General features: G+C 39.6%; 1 protein-coding gene across 1 annotated transcript in view; it reads left to right on the forward strand.

Moving 5' to 3' along the window:
* ERBB4 (v-erb-b2 avian erythroblastic leukemia viral oncogene homolog 4) overlaps window positions 1-15,097 on the forward strand; it is a 580,731-nt gene that overhangs the window by 392,152 nt on the left and 173,482 nt on the right. The window contains exons 9-13 of the mRNA XM_009329670.1: window positions 771-884; window positions 2,514-2,640; window positions 7,277-7,350; window positions 8,847-8,937; window positions 10,432-10,631. Of these exons, the coding sequence (XP_009327945.1) occupies window positions 771-884; window positions 2,514-2,640; window positions 7,277-7,350; window positions 8,847-8,937; window positions 10,432-10,631 (606 nt within the window). The remainder of the gene's footprint in view (window positions 1-770; window positions 885-2,513; window positions 2,641-7,276; window positions 7,351-8,846; window positions 8,938-10,431; window positions 10,632-15,097) is intronic.

Here is a 15,097-nt window from a genome sequence, read left to right on the forward strand (position 1 = left end):
GCTCCTCATAAGACTTGTTCTCCAGACCCCTCACCAGCCTCGTTGCCCTTCTCTGGACACGCTCCAACATCTCAACATCCTTCTTGTAGTGAGGGGCCCAAAACTGAACACAGTATTCGAGCCTGTGCGGCCTCACCAGTGCCGAGTACAGGGGCACGATCACTTCCCTACTCCTGCTGGCCACACTAGTTCTGATACAGGCCAGGATGCCATTGGCCTTCTTGGCCGCCTGGGCACACTGCCGGCTCATGTTCAGCCGGCTGTCGACCAACACCCCCAGGTCCTTTTCCGCCAGGCAGCTTTCCAGCCACTCTTCCCCAAGCCTGTAGTGCTGCATGGGGTTGTTGTGGCTGAAGTGCAGGACCCGGCACTTGGCCTTGTTGGGTCTCATACAGTTGGCCTTGGCCCATCGATCCAGCCTGTCCAGGTCCCTCTGCAGAGCGATACTTCTGTACGTATGAAAGAGACAAGGCAGAGCATCTTGTTTTATTTCTCTCCACTTACTGTAGCTTTTTTTACCACAAATAATGATAAAACCAAATTGGGGGAGGAGTGGGGATCAGGCCTGACAATTCATGGATTTTCATAAGTATCTGAAGACATGCCTAATTAGCTTGTTTATACACTTCTGAAAACACTAAATGTTAATGTCAATGTGGAGGTGCTCAGGCAATTAATAATATGGATTGACATAGAGTCCATAAACATGTGTCCCAGTATTATTTAGTCCACTGATTTGCTTTCTGCCAATATCTTCTTTTTCTCTTCAGACAACTTTGTGGTAGATTCCAGCTCTTGTGTCCGTGCATGTCCAAGCTCCAAGATGGAGGTTGAAGAAAATGGTATTAAGATGTGCAAGCCGTGCACTGACATTTGTCCTAAAGGTAGGCAGTAGTTTAGTATAAATTTTCTTGAATGCGGTCTACACTGTAGTAGAGCAGAGCAAGGTGTTATTTTGGCATAAAATACCCTTCATGAGTATGTTGTAGAATATTAATAGTCTTTGGATATCCACAGAACTTTGAACTATGTAGACTGTGTGTGAAGTAATACAACAGAATGAAAATTCATTAAGTTGTAATGGCAATATAACCAAACTAATTACTTCTGATTAGATAAAAATGAAGGGGATTTCTCTGTTGGTTTTAGAGAAATTTGAAAGAATTCTTTATTATGTTATTTTAATGACAAGTATTTCCTGGAGGTGTTTTAGAGCTGTCCTTTTGTCATTCCAAAGGGGGCCATACTAAAGCCCTGGCTTCAATGTATGGTATGTCTCATACTTGTCAATACAACATTAGGTTTCCATTTATTTCCTCTGTTTTTTAAAATTGTCTCTGTTTTCCCAGAATCTTCTACCTCCTTTCTGTCTAAAACATAGACTAGAAGTTTTTCAGCGTTGGTGCTGTTGAGAAGAGTGAAATCTATAGGTTACTTTGCTGTCCCAAGCTCCACTAAGGAGACTTTCTGCTCTCTGCTTGAAGGTCTCAGGAGCAAAGCACCATTTGTTTTCCCACGTGGGCCTATGCCACTTTTCAGTCCTAGTGGAAGCCATATCTGGAAGGGAATTCACAATGAAGCTACTGAAAAACTGTAAATCAACAGTCATGCCACAAGGCTGAAAAAGTCAGAGATCTCTGCCACGGCAGGGTACTGACATGCTGAATTCAAAGTGAAGGCAATGTCTAGCCCTTTAACATAATTGGAGCAAATAACTTTTTTGCTAGATAGATAGTTTTATGCATGAAAATGCATGTGTAGTGTTCCTGTCAAGGTCTTAGCCTTACTCTGTGAGGAGGAAAGTTATCACATGTTTGTAAAAGGTTCAGGTGTACTGCTGGTAGTTGCCGTTAGAGGAGCCCATTTAGGGAGATAGGATACGTTATGTGATACAAGTCATGAAGGATTTGTTCCTGTATGTATCATGCGTCCCAGAAAATGCAACTAAATTACATAGAAAAGCTACGCAGAGAAGTTTCCTCACTGGGTACTAAAGTTTCTCCAGGCCTCAGTAACTTCTTTGTTGGGATGAGGAGTAAAGAATTATTTGTATGTCCTTTCTAAAGGACCTTATGGCATGTGAATAGTTAAGTTCACAAATCCACCAGAGCAAAGGGGACCTCTTGAGCTAGCAGTGTTAGGACCCCTCAGGTTCTGCAGTGAGTAGTGCACGCATAAATGGCATGGCCACCAGGCTAGTCTGAGCTAAGTTATCAACTATCTGTTTACAGCTGGCTTGAGGGGGATTTTGTGTGGTTCATATTTGCCTTTAGATCCAGTGTGATATACCTTAACCTGTGTGCCAGGAAGTCCTTCTGTGGCAGGTACTTTAGCTTATTGTTTGTTTTATATTGGCACATGCTTCTTTGGGAATATGGGTAAAGGGTGCCATTTTAACACCTCTCTGCTGCTTTGTCTCTGAAAGAAATGAAGACTCGCGTCTAGAAGGCCAACATGTTCTGATTCAGTAGTTGTTTTTCCTAGTTCTTTACACAAACTCCTTGTTTTGACAGCATGTGATGGCATTGGAACAGGGAGTTTAGTGTCAGCTCAGACGGTGGATTCCAGCAACATTGACAAGTTCATAAACTGTACCAAGATCAATGGCAACCTTATCTTCCTTGTTACTGGGATTCACGGGTAAGTGACAAAATGTTAAGATGTTATGTCATGGTGCCAGCTGAAATGAATTGCGTCCACCTCTTAATGATGGCTGCTGGCTTCTTTTACAGAATAGCAGATCCAGGATAAATTAGTTTTCTGCCTTCCATTATGAAGGAAACTTACCTTGATTCTTATGATTCAACCTCTAGGAAAAGAAAGGACGAAGTAGACTGTTTGTGCTAGAAAGAGAAAAGACAACTGTGATCTTTGGTTACTTTATGAGATCCTTGGTACTGGCTTACAATAATGGCTGATTAGAGAATAGAAGGGAAAAAGGGAAGTTACCTTCCATTAGTTTGTTTTAAATTTCATATGGCCAGCAGTCTAATGAGCAGAATATGCAGAGAGTGCCTCACCTAGCATAAATTGCCATAGCCTGGGTGGCTGTCACGGCATATACATGCAAAAAAGCTGCCCTCTTGTCAGTCAGTTTTGAAGCATATATTCAAGTTTCAATGGCAGAGATACACAAAACTCACTGGTATTTAATCCAGTGTTTTGGTTTAAATATAGCTGTATATTGAATAAGTCTTAGTAACGGTTGAAGATGCGAGGGACAGAACCAGTATTTAAAAGTCTCACCAATGTCTCCTTCTAAAGGAAGATATAACAGGCAGATAATTAGTGCCTTGCTGTTTAAAGTTTGGTGCACTGTGTGTTTGCTGTTGCAGCAAAGGTTAATGCATGGTGCAAATGCTGCAAGGGTGGGATGTGTCCAGGGAAGACAGACATACTCTCTTTCGATGGTCAGGTGAAGGCCAATGCAACTGGCCGCTTTCTTGCATTGTATTCTTCCTGTCATTGAGAGAACACAAATATGATTGTATCTTCTTACTAATTCAAGCTCTCATGTTGTGAATTCACCATCAGCCATGGTGAATTACATGTGACACTTTGAGGTATTTCTGGACATACTGAAATGAACAAAATCCTCAAAATGGACAAATAAGATTAAACCCTTTTGCCCGTTTGTTGTGATAAGTATGCAGATATTTTGTGGTACATTAACAATGTAAAGTACTCAATTGCTTCTACCACTGTGTAGGCTTCAAATTTTAACTTGCTTTTTATGTTCCTCAGAGCTTTCAACATTGCTTGCAACTGGTTGTCAACATTTGATACCTTAAATACAGTTCCCAAACCAACTCCATGTTTGTAACTTTATGGCATAGCCAAAATGTGATTAACTCAATGTCTACAGATTGATCTGAAATGGAATTCTGGCATAAGTAGTGCCAGCAGATTTTTCTTTAGTCTTTCTATATTATAATCTAAACTATCTGAATCTGAAGTGGTTGACACTAGGCTGCCTGGCTCAAATTTCCCTACTAGGTGAGGTGGAAAGAAATGACTTGTTTCCTTGATTTGATCTAGTGATTGGTTGTAATGCTTCACCTACAACTTGACTCCAGCCATGAGAAAGACAGTTGAAAATCCACTTCAGTGGGGCCCTACAGCTCAGTGATTTTCAAAAGGCCAGCAAATGTGAGCTTTGACTGTGTAGTTGGTCTTCTCATCTCTCCAGCAGGGAGTACAGTGTGAAAGGTTAATGTAGCCTAGGGAGGAAGAAGGACTTTGGTTCAAGTGGTTTAAGGAAATGCTGCTTCGAACTTGTTGAAACCCTGGAGAAGGTCACACAGGAGTCAGCGCTCAGGCCGTCACACTTTCTGATCTGGCCAAATGACCGACTGAGAGGCTGGATGTAAATCTATTCAGTCTCACAGGACAGGAAGTACTCTACTAAATGCAAGACAAGCAGCTAGAGGATGTGAGCAATTTTGTGTGGATTGTTCCAGTGCATTACATGAAATGTAATTTGGAGTATTAGAACTGCTTTTGTTGCAAAAGTTGTATTAGCTGCAAAGTTACGAGATGAGTCTCATTAAAAAGTCTGTCTAAATTAAAGGGACTAAAACCAACCTTGAATAAAACCGTATTCATCTGAAAAATATCTAAATTATGGACTATAAAGCAGAGGGTTAAAATATTTTGTTCTATTTTGATAGAAGAATATAAGCCTAGGACATGTAATGTTGAAACTGTGTAGCACTTTGTCTCTCATTCTTTTGAAGAAAACTCACTCCAACAAGTCTTAAGTATGAGGACACTGAGTTCTGCAACCCTAAATTTTTCCACAGCATAAATTACAGTAGTATATATTAAGAGAAGAGAAGAAGATTTGAGAATTAGTTAAAATAACTTTATATATCTGGAACAGCTTTTTGTTTAAAATTTCTGTTACATTTTGCAAATCAATCATACAGAAAGGAAATTAAAAAAATGACACTAGCTACACAAGTAGTTTATTATATAAATGGACAGTATGGAGCAACAACAATAATACATATTTCCACTCCAACTTTTAGTTAACTTCTTTTACAAATTCATTTACTCAGAGTGATCTGCAGCTTTTAAAAGTATGAATTTTCAGTGTTTCAGGTTGTAGGGACTTAAAGTCTAGCTCTCTGTTGGGAATTGAAAGACTTTTTGTACTGGCAGAGAATAACTTCAGTGAAAGATGCCGAGTGGATTTTTTTTGTTTGCTTTCATTGGGAACTGTGCCATTACTATTGATCCTGTCATATTTTCGATCCTGTGATTCTGTAGCCTGTCTTTCCCTTTCCTGAGTACTTGAACTTCAAGTCTTGTGAATTTGTAATAATTCATATAAAAACTATATCTATAATTATGAATTGGTTTTATGCACAATTATTTATAACAGTTTATATATAAATTGGATAATTATGAATTGGCTTTAATTAGTGTCCAGAAGTTAAATGGGATGAAGGTAGACCTAAATTTTGGTGAGTCAGTAGTACTCATTCTTCTAAGGTAATGCTCTGCTGAGGTGTATGGATAAAGTGATCTTCATTAGGATACATATCTGCTGCCTGAGACAGAGACTGAAAAAACATTGGCTGGAAAATGGGTAGGACCTGTATAGGTCAGATGCAGTCTTCCCTCTACTGTTTCCTTCTGGTTGGGGTGCTAAAAAGCCAAGCTGCCTTCCGCTTGTGTTGCTGCCTGTGAAGCGGTGGGATATACCAAGGAGAGCTGTACTTTAAGGATGGACAGCCCCAGCTAGCAGCAAATGCTGCCGCCTCCTTCTTCCCACTTGCAGCAGGAGCTACAAGCCCTCAGTGCTCACCAGGTTTTTATCTTCCCTTTAGTTGTCCATCTCCAGTTTCACAATGAGCTGAAACTCTCATTCCTGGAGCTGTAAAATTCAGCTATGCCTGTTCTACTGAAAAATCTTGACTCTGCTAATAAGAATGGTAGAAGATGACTGCATTATCCTACAGTTTTATATGTTGATAAAACATATCAGTCATTTGGCTGCTTAAGGCGGTTAAATGTATATTTGTAACTTTAAAGACTACTTTATGTTAGGATTTGGAGGTGAAATTCAGCAACCTCATGCTTAGTACAGGCAAGGGTTTTCCTTTTTTAATAGTTATGCATTGTAAAAGCAAAATGCTGTGTTTCTGTTAGGTATTCAAAACTTGTTGCCTAGTTTTCTGAGAGCCCCAAATTGTTAAAATTAAGTGTATATGATGCTTCTGTGGTCCACTGGGCTTTATGTTAAGGTTCGAGAACTCATTTTGTTGCTGCTAACCTGGAATGGCCTCCAGGATGGTTAGAAGTGACCCCATCAGTCTGTCGCCACACAGATTTGTGAGGCCTATCCCCAAAGACAGCCTGGTTGGTTACCTCCATGTTCCAATTCCAAGAACAATGTCTTTTGGAAAGCAGAAGGAGCAGAGGTGGAAATGTGTGCTCCACATTTACTGAGGATGTTTCCTACCCTCAGAAAACCCTCAAAAATACCATAACAATGTGTTACAAAAGAATCTTTCCTGAATTTTTAAAGGATTTTTGTTTGGATTAGGCTTCTAGTCAGCTTCTTAAATAGTTGGAGATTCTTTACTCCTTTAAAATTTGGGGGGGTGGAATTATTTGCTTAATGATGGCACTCAAAATCAAGGTCAGCTTCATCTTTTTACACTGTAGCATATGTAACTTTGAGATTTTAATGTTTGGGGGTATTTTATTTCTCAGGTGACAAACTTGCTTGGCAAGGGTCTGTGCTTTTTGATGTTCCCTGTTCAACACCTTCTAAAAAGTGTACCCTTTTAATGCCATCTGTGAGGAAGTGCTGGCAAGCTCTTAGTTTTGTTTTGCTTATAGCTTGTCACTCGTTTCAGTAGCAGTTTTGTTAGTCCTGGTAGTACAGTATCGCAACTGTACCATTTGAGCTAGTATTCCTGGAAAAAATGTTGAAAATTCATCTTTCTTTTAGGGAGATCACCCATGCTTGTTCAGAATCCCTTAATTTTCTATGAGCATAAATATTTGCTAAAACTTTAATGATTTGAACCTTAAAGATGCTAGGCACCATTATTTTCCTTCAAGATGACTTGGGAGAAGTTAGACACAGGTTCTGCAGGAACAACAGTCTGAAGAAATTGGAAACAGTCTGAAGAAATCCGAATCATATACTGCCTAAAAGCAAAGTGTTGACCTCCTGAATACTGCTTTCTACGTGAAACAGCTTTGAGAACATGATCTTTTTTTATTCAGAATATCCCATTTTGTCCTTTTAATCTTTCAGGGACCCGTATCACACAATCGCTGCAATCAATCCAGAGAAATTAAATATCTTCCAAACAGTGAGAGAGATAACAGGTAACACACTTCTGATTTCATATAATCTGAACTTCTCACGTTGCATTTATGGTTGTCATTTGTTGGGTTTTCTGAAGAACACAAGGTGCTTTTTTCTTTCAACTCAACTGCACTGTAAACTTCATAGAAGTTTAATACACAACAACTTCAGTATCAGTTGATCTTCACAATGTGTTGTCCTTTGCTCATGAATACAGAATACCCATTATGTTTGGGGTACACAAGCATCAGAAGACCAAGACCTTACTGTTGAGTGGGCAAGGGGTCTTGGTCTTCACTTGAAAGCATTTGAAATATACCTTGGAAAAAAACAGACAAGACAATCTGGTTTTGCAGCTTCTTCTCTTGGTCTAACGGCAGATGCTGTTGCAAATTAGCTTCTGTAATTTAAAGACAAATGTATAATGTGTGGGGTGGTAGTCCCTCCCATCTTTTGTAGCTTTTCAGTGCGGTCGTATAGCTAGAACTCAGTACTACTTTTCTTGCATCTTGCTTGTTGTTTCACCATTTGGGGGATAGGGAGGAAGATACTACAGCTCTGAGTTCTCAATTGATTGCTGATAATGTATAGATAGGGAAATGAAAAAAAAATTCTATTTCATGCACACAAAAAAAAATCTTTGGATGCTACAAGCATGATTGTAGCTGGGTGGAGCTCAACAAGGGTTTGGCACTTGAAATGAGTTCTCTCCCATGTGCTTCACCTCTCAAAAGTTGTGCATTTCAGCAAACCAGTGGGATTAAAAAATGAAAGTAAGCTGCGAATCTCTCCCTAATTAATGTCAAAGATAATCTGGCATCTGGGTGTCTGTAATTTAGCATTCTTAAGCACACTGTCTAATTGACAGTCTCAGCTCTACTACTTAAGTGGAATTACCCCTATGCTTAAAGGTGTACTGCATTTCAGTCCAGTACTGAATCAAAATCATAGGGAACTGCACTCTGTAGAGGTCTGTGTAGCACAGAGTAAGTAGTCCCACATATCTGTGCAGAAAATGCTTTCTGGTGATGAACAGTCCTCGCACACACACACACAGAGAAACGATTGCAAGTTCTTTGTTTTAGGAAAGTCTTGTCATCTTTAGTGCATCATAACAGATCTCTCAACTTCTGTCCCAAGTCTCTAGCACATTTTAAAACTAAATGTTCTTAATTCAGGCAAATCTCCATTTTTCCTGCTGCTGTTTAGAAAAGGCTGGGATGCCTTGCAAGATTTCAGCCTGTGTTTAGGTTCACCCTCACTGTGTCTTGTCGAAAGTGGACGTAACGCTGCTGTGACTGTTAGTCCTCCTTTGCCTTCTTGGAGGAAACAGTGGTGAGCAGCCTGATGAATTTAAAGACAGTAGTCTGCAGCATTCATTACCTATTATTTCTTTTTCTCAGACCAGCAGTGTCTTTCATTTATAGGCTAAGCCTATCCTAATTCATGTATGTGATAAAGCAGTCTTTATGGCTGAAGTCATTGATATTCGTATGCTTGCCTTTTTCTCCTTCAGGGTATTTGAACATACAGTCATGGCCTGAGAATATGACAGATTTCAGGGTGTTTTCTAACTTGGTTACTATTGGTGGAAGAGCTCTCTATAGGTAAGGTACTTCCTCTGTTGATGGAATCGTTTTTTATTAATATTCAATGGTTCTTTGTTCACTAGCACAGAACGCAACATCCTTTGGGAAGGGCATCATAAATTGATATGTTTTTCTTTGTTACCAAGGTATTCATTACCAGTATCTTTGCTAATCGGTTGTTTATAATGGGTAATATCTTTTGAACATAATGATTTAAAAAAATCCAAAAAATACCCAAAAAAACCCCATCTTGGTTCATTGCTGTAGCTGTTAACTCATTGTCCAGAAAGTATATTTAATGGTTTAAAATACCTTGTGAATGTGAAACATAAGTTAAAAGACATTAATAGCAGAATTTAGCCCCCTTATCAGGAAGTTTATATGGTTGCGATTGGAAGTGCAGGCTCATGTGCCCAAAGAACAATGTGGTCTTAAGAAATGGTAAAAGATAAATACGTGGAAGAACACTGAAATCACTGAGGTACCATGCAGGTGGGGCGTACGTTAGCTCTGTAGTGCCATTTTTACCAGAGATGTTTCCGTATGAATAGTCATATGGAAGAATTCGTTTGAAGAGAAGAAAATGGGGTGAGAAATAATGAGGGAAGCACAAGAAGGTATCTGAATGATATATATACAGCAATCCCTGGTTCCCCATTGTGTAAATATATAGTAAATCAGTCATGGGATTCTGCTGGCATCTTAAACAGCAACCCAAGCAAGATTATGAATAGCAGTGAAACCTTGAGATTGAATTACAGCCCAGCATTCTGTTTGGAAGCAGCAATTTTTATTTGGAACAGCTGGAAAACAATTATAACCATTAAAATACAATAACTTAAAGGATGCCCAGAAACTGGATATCGTCTTCACTATTTTTCAGTCATAAAATATGTGCAGTCATTTCCATGTTACACAGACAATCATTTACCATTCCTTTGATGAAGAACAGAGATAACCACATATTACAACAAAAGAAAAATGAAATGTAGAAAGTGGGCTGGAAAAATTTCCTTGAAAATAACAATTTCTTCCTGTATTACTATAAATGACATTAATTTGGTGCCTGACAGAAGATGTTAATACATTTTGCATGACTTTGTCAGTTTCTCCTTAGCCTATAAACTACCATAGTATTAATTCTGTTGTCTTAGAAAAAAAAATCTGGATTTTATTCTGTTGTCTCAGCAGCACTTTGTCTCAAAAAACATGTTAATGGATGAAATGGAACAAGTTGAGGTGTTTCGCTGGCCCAGTTGGCCTAGCGCTGTGAGCATCACAGCTTGCCGTATCACAAGTCTTACAGGGCTCATAATTTTTCTAGGCAACAGAGCTGGATGTTGACTCATAAAACATTTGTGTCACCCCAAAATAAGTTTTCTGATCAAATTTCAGTTTTGCCAGAAAGGTCATCTTGACATTAGGAACTAGTGGGAAATTCCCAACCAGCTCTAATAAGTTTCACCTTCTGGTGCTAATTCCTGTTCTCTCTTACTTTTGTTTTCATCACAGTGGTCTTTCCTTACTCATCCTAAAGCAACAAGGCATTACCTCACTGCAGTTTCAGTCCTTAAAGCAAATCAGTGCTGGCAACATCTACATAACAGACAACAGCAATTTGTGCTACTACCACACTGTCAACTGGACCAGCCTCTTCAGCACACCCAGTCAAAAGACGGTCATTCACCGAAACAAAAAAGCAGAGAACTGCAGTAAGTACTGCTGCTGAGTGCAAATCTTCTTGCCTACGATTAGCTCACATGAGGGGAAAATGATACAACTACTGACAGGATAGAGTGTAGCGAGCAGGCCAGAAACTCAGCTGATGTTTCTTGGAGCTCCGTGGACATCAGTGGATCTATGATCATTTACAGACTCTAAGGATTTGGCCCAATCTGCATCTGAGCAGGTTTATGGGCAAATTAAATCTTTTAAGGTATGAATAAATGAAAGGGAGAAGAGAGAGAGTACTACTTCCTTACTGCGATGTGAACTTTCCCGATTAGAGATCCAGTTTCACAAATAGGAATTCTGAACACCGTAAATGCAGAGTGAATGTAGCATTCATGAAAGGCACTGATTTTACAGATTTGAAAACTACAGCCCTTTCCTTGTAGAGTGAGATTAGCATCTTTTGCTTCCCCTACCCTGCTTCACCAAAGAAGCCCTGTCTTAATCCAGAAAGGTGACTTTTGGGACTGGTTTTGATCACTAGGTTCCTCCTTTCTGTACTTGACCTATCTGATAAGGAAGAATACTTTTAATTGGGCCTAATTGTCTTTCAGGAAAGCTTACGTGCCAATACTTGGACTGAGATCATAGTACTGAAAAGCAAATGAATGCTATGTAGCAGATGAAACAATTTGGTTATGCAGAAATCAGGCAGCAAATTGCATTAATACAGCCATTTTGTAGCAGCAATACAATTCACTTTAAGCATCTGTTAGACTGCTAGCAAGAGAGGAGATTCATTAAACTGCTGTATGTTTAAGTGATATTTCTGGGTTTTGTGCTTTGACCAGCCAGAAATGTTTGCTTTGGTTTTTTTTCAGGCTGTGGTCCTACTCTTAACTTATTCTTTTATTTCTTTTTTTCTTTTTTTTTCTTTGCTTTTTCCCCTCCCTTTGAAGTACTACTCTGTTATGCTTTGAGGGAATTTGTGGCTGTGCTTATCACTGTGGTATGAGGGTACCTTCCAGTGTTAGGTGAAAGACAACTATACATTTATCACTGCTGCTCAGTTATTTTTCTAATCTCTTCTGCCATGTAAGATCTACATGAAGTGGAAAGTCTTGTTTGGTAGGTCTCTGCCTGGTTTTGTTTTGATTGTTGTTGTTATTGTTATTATTTGGCTGTTTCTCTGCATACAAATTAAAAAAGTGAAGGTTAAAGAAATGCCTCTTGCTGTTGACGTAGATAATTTAATTGTGACCATGCCTGAGGGTGTAGAGGGAAAGGGTTGTTTCTTAACCTTCAGCAGACCATTGTCTGATTTTAAACTGCAGCATACTTTATCCTTTGACGTAAACATTCTGTTATGTGAGACAGAAGGATGTGTTGAACAGAACTTTTCTTGGTAGAAGGTTTTGTGTATGTTTGTAAAATATGTCCTTGGTGTAGCAGTGAAACTACGGATTAGACCGTTACATTTGGTAGAACGTTTTGTGGGAAGGCAATACAGAAGGTGGAGGAGAGATGTAGCGTCTGCTGGTAGTTCTGTGGTTAGGAAGTGCGTAAGTGTGTCCTGTGTGTTGAACAACTTGATGCCCTGGTGTCCTTACTGCTGTAACCCAGCCAAAGGCATGAGTAAATGTCTCCAGGTGGTTGTCTGTGAGAGTAGTGTAGCTCTTTTCGTCATCCAGAGATGATCGAACATGTGATGATAATGTCCTGTGGGAATGAAGTGTTGATGAAGAGTCCAAGAATAGTCCTGAATAATGAAATGAGTTAACCAGTTACAGGACAAAGAAGGTTGTACAATCTCTATTTTCAACACACCCAGCTTCATCTTGTTCTGGATTAGCTCCAGTTGCTCAACATCCCTGAGCTTTGTACCATCTTAATGGCTTCTGTTCTCTTGGTTTTTTGGTTTTTTTCCATCTCAAGGCTTTTTCTTTGCTTTGAGTTCTTCTGAGTGTGAATATTATTTGAACATTGAATAAAATCAGCCTTGCAAGGGAAAAACATGCATTTTCTGGCACTGTCAGCTCCTTAGAAACTTGGAGGAAAGCTCCTGACTTCCCATGAATAACTAGTGCCTTCACTCTTGCCAGCTAGAGCATTTGTAGATGGCTTGTAGTTCTGGTATGCACTCTGTTTTTCCTGCTCTCCTCCCCCTGCTCTCTCCCCTGCCCCCTCCCCCCCCAGCAAAGCCTACTATGAAAAATAGCATATTATTTGGCAAATAGAGGTGTTGCCAAGAAAGAGAATCACATCTGTCCAGGGATGGTGGATTGCTAGTTGCTTTTCCCTGATAGTGTTGGAGTTGTATGGGATCAAGTGGTGGGGAGGAACCTAGTTCTGTGCTAGCAGTCTAGTAACAAGTGTATTTCGTATGTCATGATAGGAAGAATTTAGCCCTTTGAGATTTCACCTAAGGAATTTCTTCAGCTGACAGAACAGAATCTGTCTGAAGTAGTACAAGGTCTTGATGACTGTGCAAGAATCACTAGGGTTATATTCCAGGATCCTAGTGGTCCCGTCTTGCTGTGAGATACATGAACCTGTGAACCTTCCACAGAGTACAAGATTCCTCTCTACCATATGAAAAACTGCTGACTGTGGGAGAAACATCTTGCTCTTGGTGCTCTTTGATGTTTTCTAACAGCAGATTGGCTATAGCTGTCTGATAATGATGCATCATTTAATGAAAGAACAACCAGCTGTCTTCCATTGCTAGAGATTTAGTATAAAAATGTCTCACAGTAATGCTTCCTCTTTGCTTCAAGCTCTCTATAACTTACAATGTGTTAGAAGACAGTGGAAAACCACTCAGGTGAACTTCGTAAGGCACTTTTCTGTTCATGGAATAGTGTCCCTTCTGTTTTGCTGGATTTGAGAGCTTGGGGACATAGCTGAACACAGTAGTTTGGAAGATATTCCCATATTAGTTGTTAGGACTCCTTTGTCAAATACCTCTTTGCCCTTTCCTGTGATCACTAAGTTCGAGTCCCTTTGAAGCAGCCACAACTACTGAAACATGGGCTTTCAGGGCAAATGGAAATTTGGATGTACTGTCACATCATCCTCTTGCACTGTACGTCTTGTCACTACATTTGCACACAAAGGGAAAATGTAAACTTTATTTGACTTTTAGCTTGCTGAGGATTTGTTATAATGGAGACGCATCATTTTCCAGGAAGAAAAATACTCCTAAAGATATTTTATGAAATTTAACACCAAGGGAATCTTCATGAGGAAAACAAATCTCATTCATTTCATTTTAAGAAGTCACAATGTAAGCCACAGTACCAAGGGGCTAGTTTTAAAAATGGACTCTAACCTATGTTCATTAAATGGACTGCATATAATGAACGCAGGCTAGGGGCCAAGTTACTCTGATCAGCAGGCAGTGTCTTAGACAGTTGACTTCCTGAATCCTAACAGGGAACAGTGGTTTTCTCTCTCTATGCACATCTGTGTGAATGAATTGATTAATGTTTTGTGGCCTTTTGAGAGTCAGCATTAGATGAGAAGAGCTATCCTGCTGCTTCAACTCTGCCTGTCAGTCAGCACCTCTCTGGGGTTAAATGGGTTCTGCTGCAGGTTAGATGTCTAACTACAATCTTCACAATTACTTGGAGTAAGGCAGAGCTGTTCCTTAGCGCCAGATGGATTTCTCCAGCATCCTCTGAAACATCTGTGATTTTCAGGATAGGCCAACAGGCTGGGGTTTAAGAGAGTTTTCTCTGAATCTTCCACTGCCTGAATGTTTGGGATCTGAGGGCAAGCCTCTAGGGTTTCAATTTCTGCCTTTCAGTTATTTTGCCTGTTCCAGCCCCTGATCCTGCAGATGCTTGGGCATATGCCCATGCCTCTCTGAGTGACAAATAAGACTAGTCAGAATAGGGAAGGGAAATGCGTAAGTAAATATTTGCACGATTGGAATCCATCCTCTATGGCAGAAATACTGTCTGCTTGCATGGTAACTAGCAGGGTGTGAATTGTTTGTTAATAAAAATATCCATTAAACATTTTTTTCACATGGTTTCCAATGAAGAACCAAGTCTAGACCATATTAATTATTACAGCCTCTCTCAGGTATGTTTATTATTATTCCTTTGTATATTCTGAGTCACTATCAGCTTGTTTTTGCTTTCCTCACTACCTAGTGATGGTTAACGTCTTAAAGCAAGGTATAGCAAACATTTAATATCCATGTGTAGCTTTTCTTAAAACTTGAGTTAGAGCTTCCAAGATCTGGTCAGCATCATATTTAAGTGACTTTTAGGATATATCACAAGATGGTGATATCTTTTCCATACCGTTTAATACTGTGTTCAGCTGACCATATAATTCAATGAGGAAATATTAAAAAAATTGTTAAGGGAGTAAATTATTTGTGGAAAAGTTCAGTCTATAGCGATGCTTCATCTTTGAGATAACACTGACATTATAGGGTTTGACAGAACTCTGATTTTTTTTCCCCCCCCCCGCCCCCCCCCCCCCCCCCCAATAA

This window comes from Pygoscelis adeliae, unplaced genomic scaffold (genome assembly GCF_000699105.1).
Source record: "Pygoscelis adeliae isolate BGI_AS28 unplaced genomic scaffold, ASM69910v1 Scaffold7, whole genome shotgun sequence".
Taxonomy (NCBI): Eukaryota; Metazoa; Chordata; class Aves; order Sphenisciformes; family Spheniscidae; genus Pygoscelis; species Pygoscelis adeliae.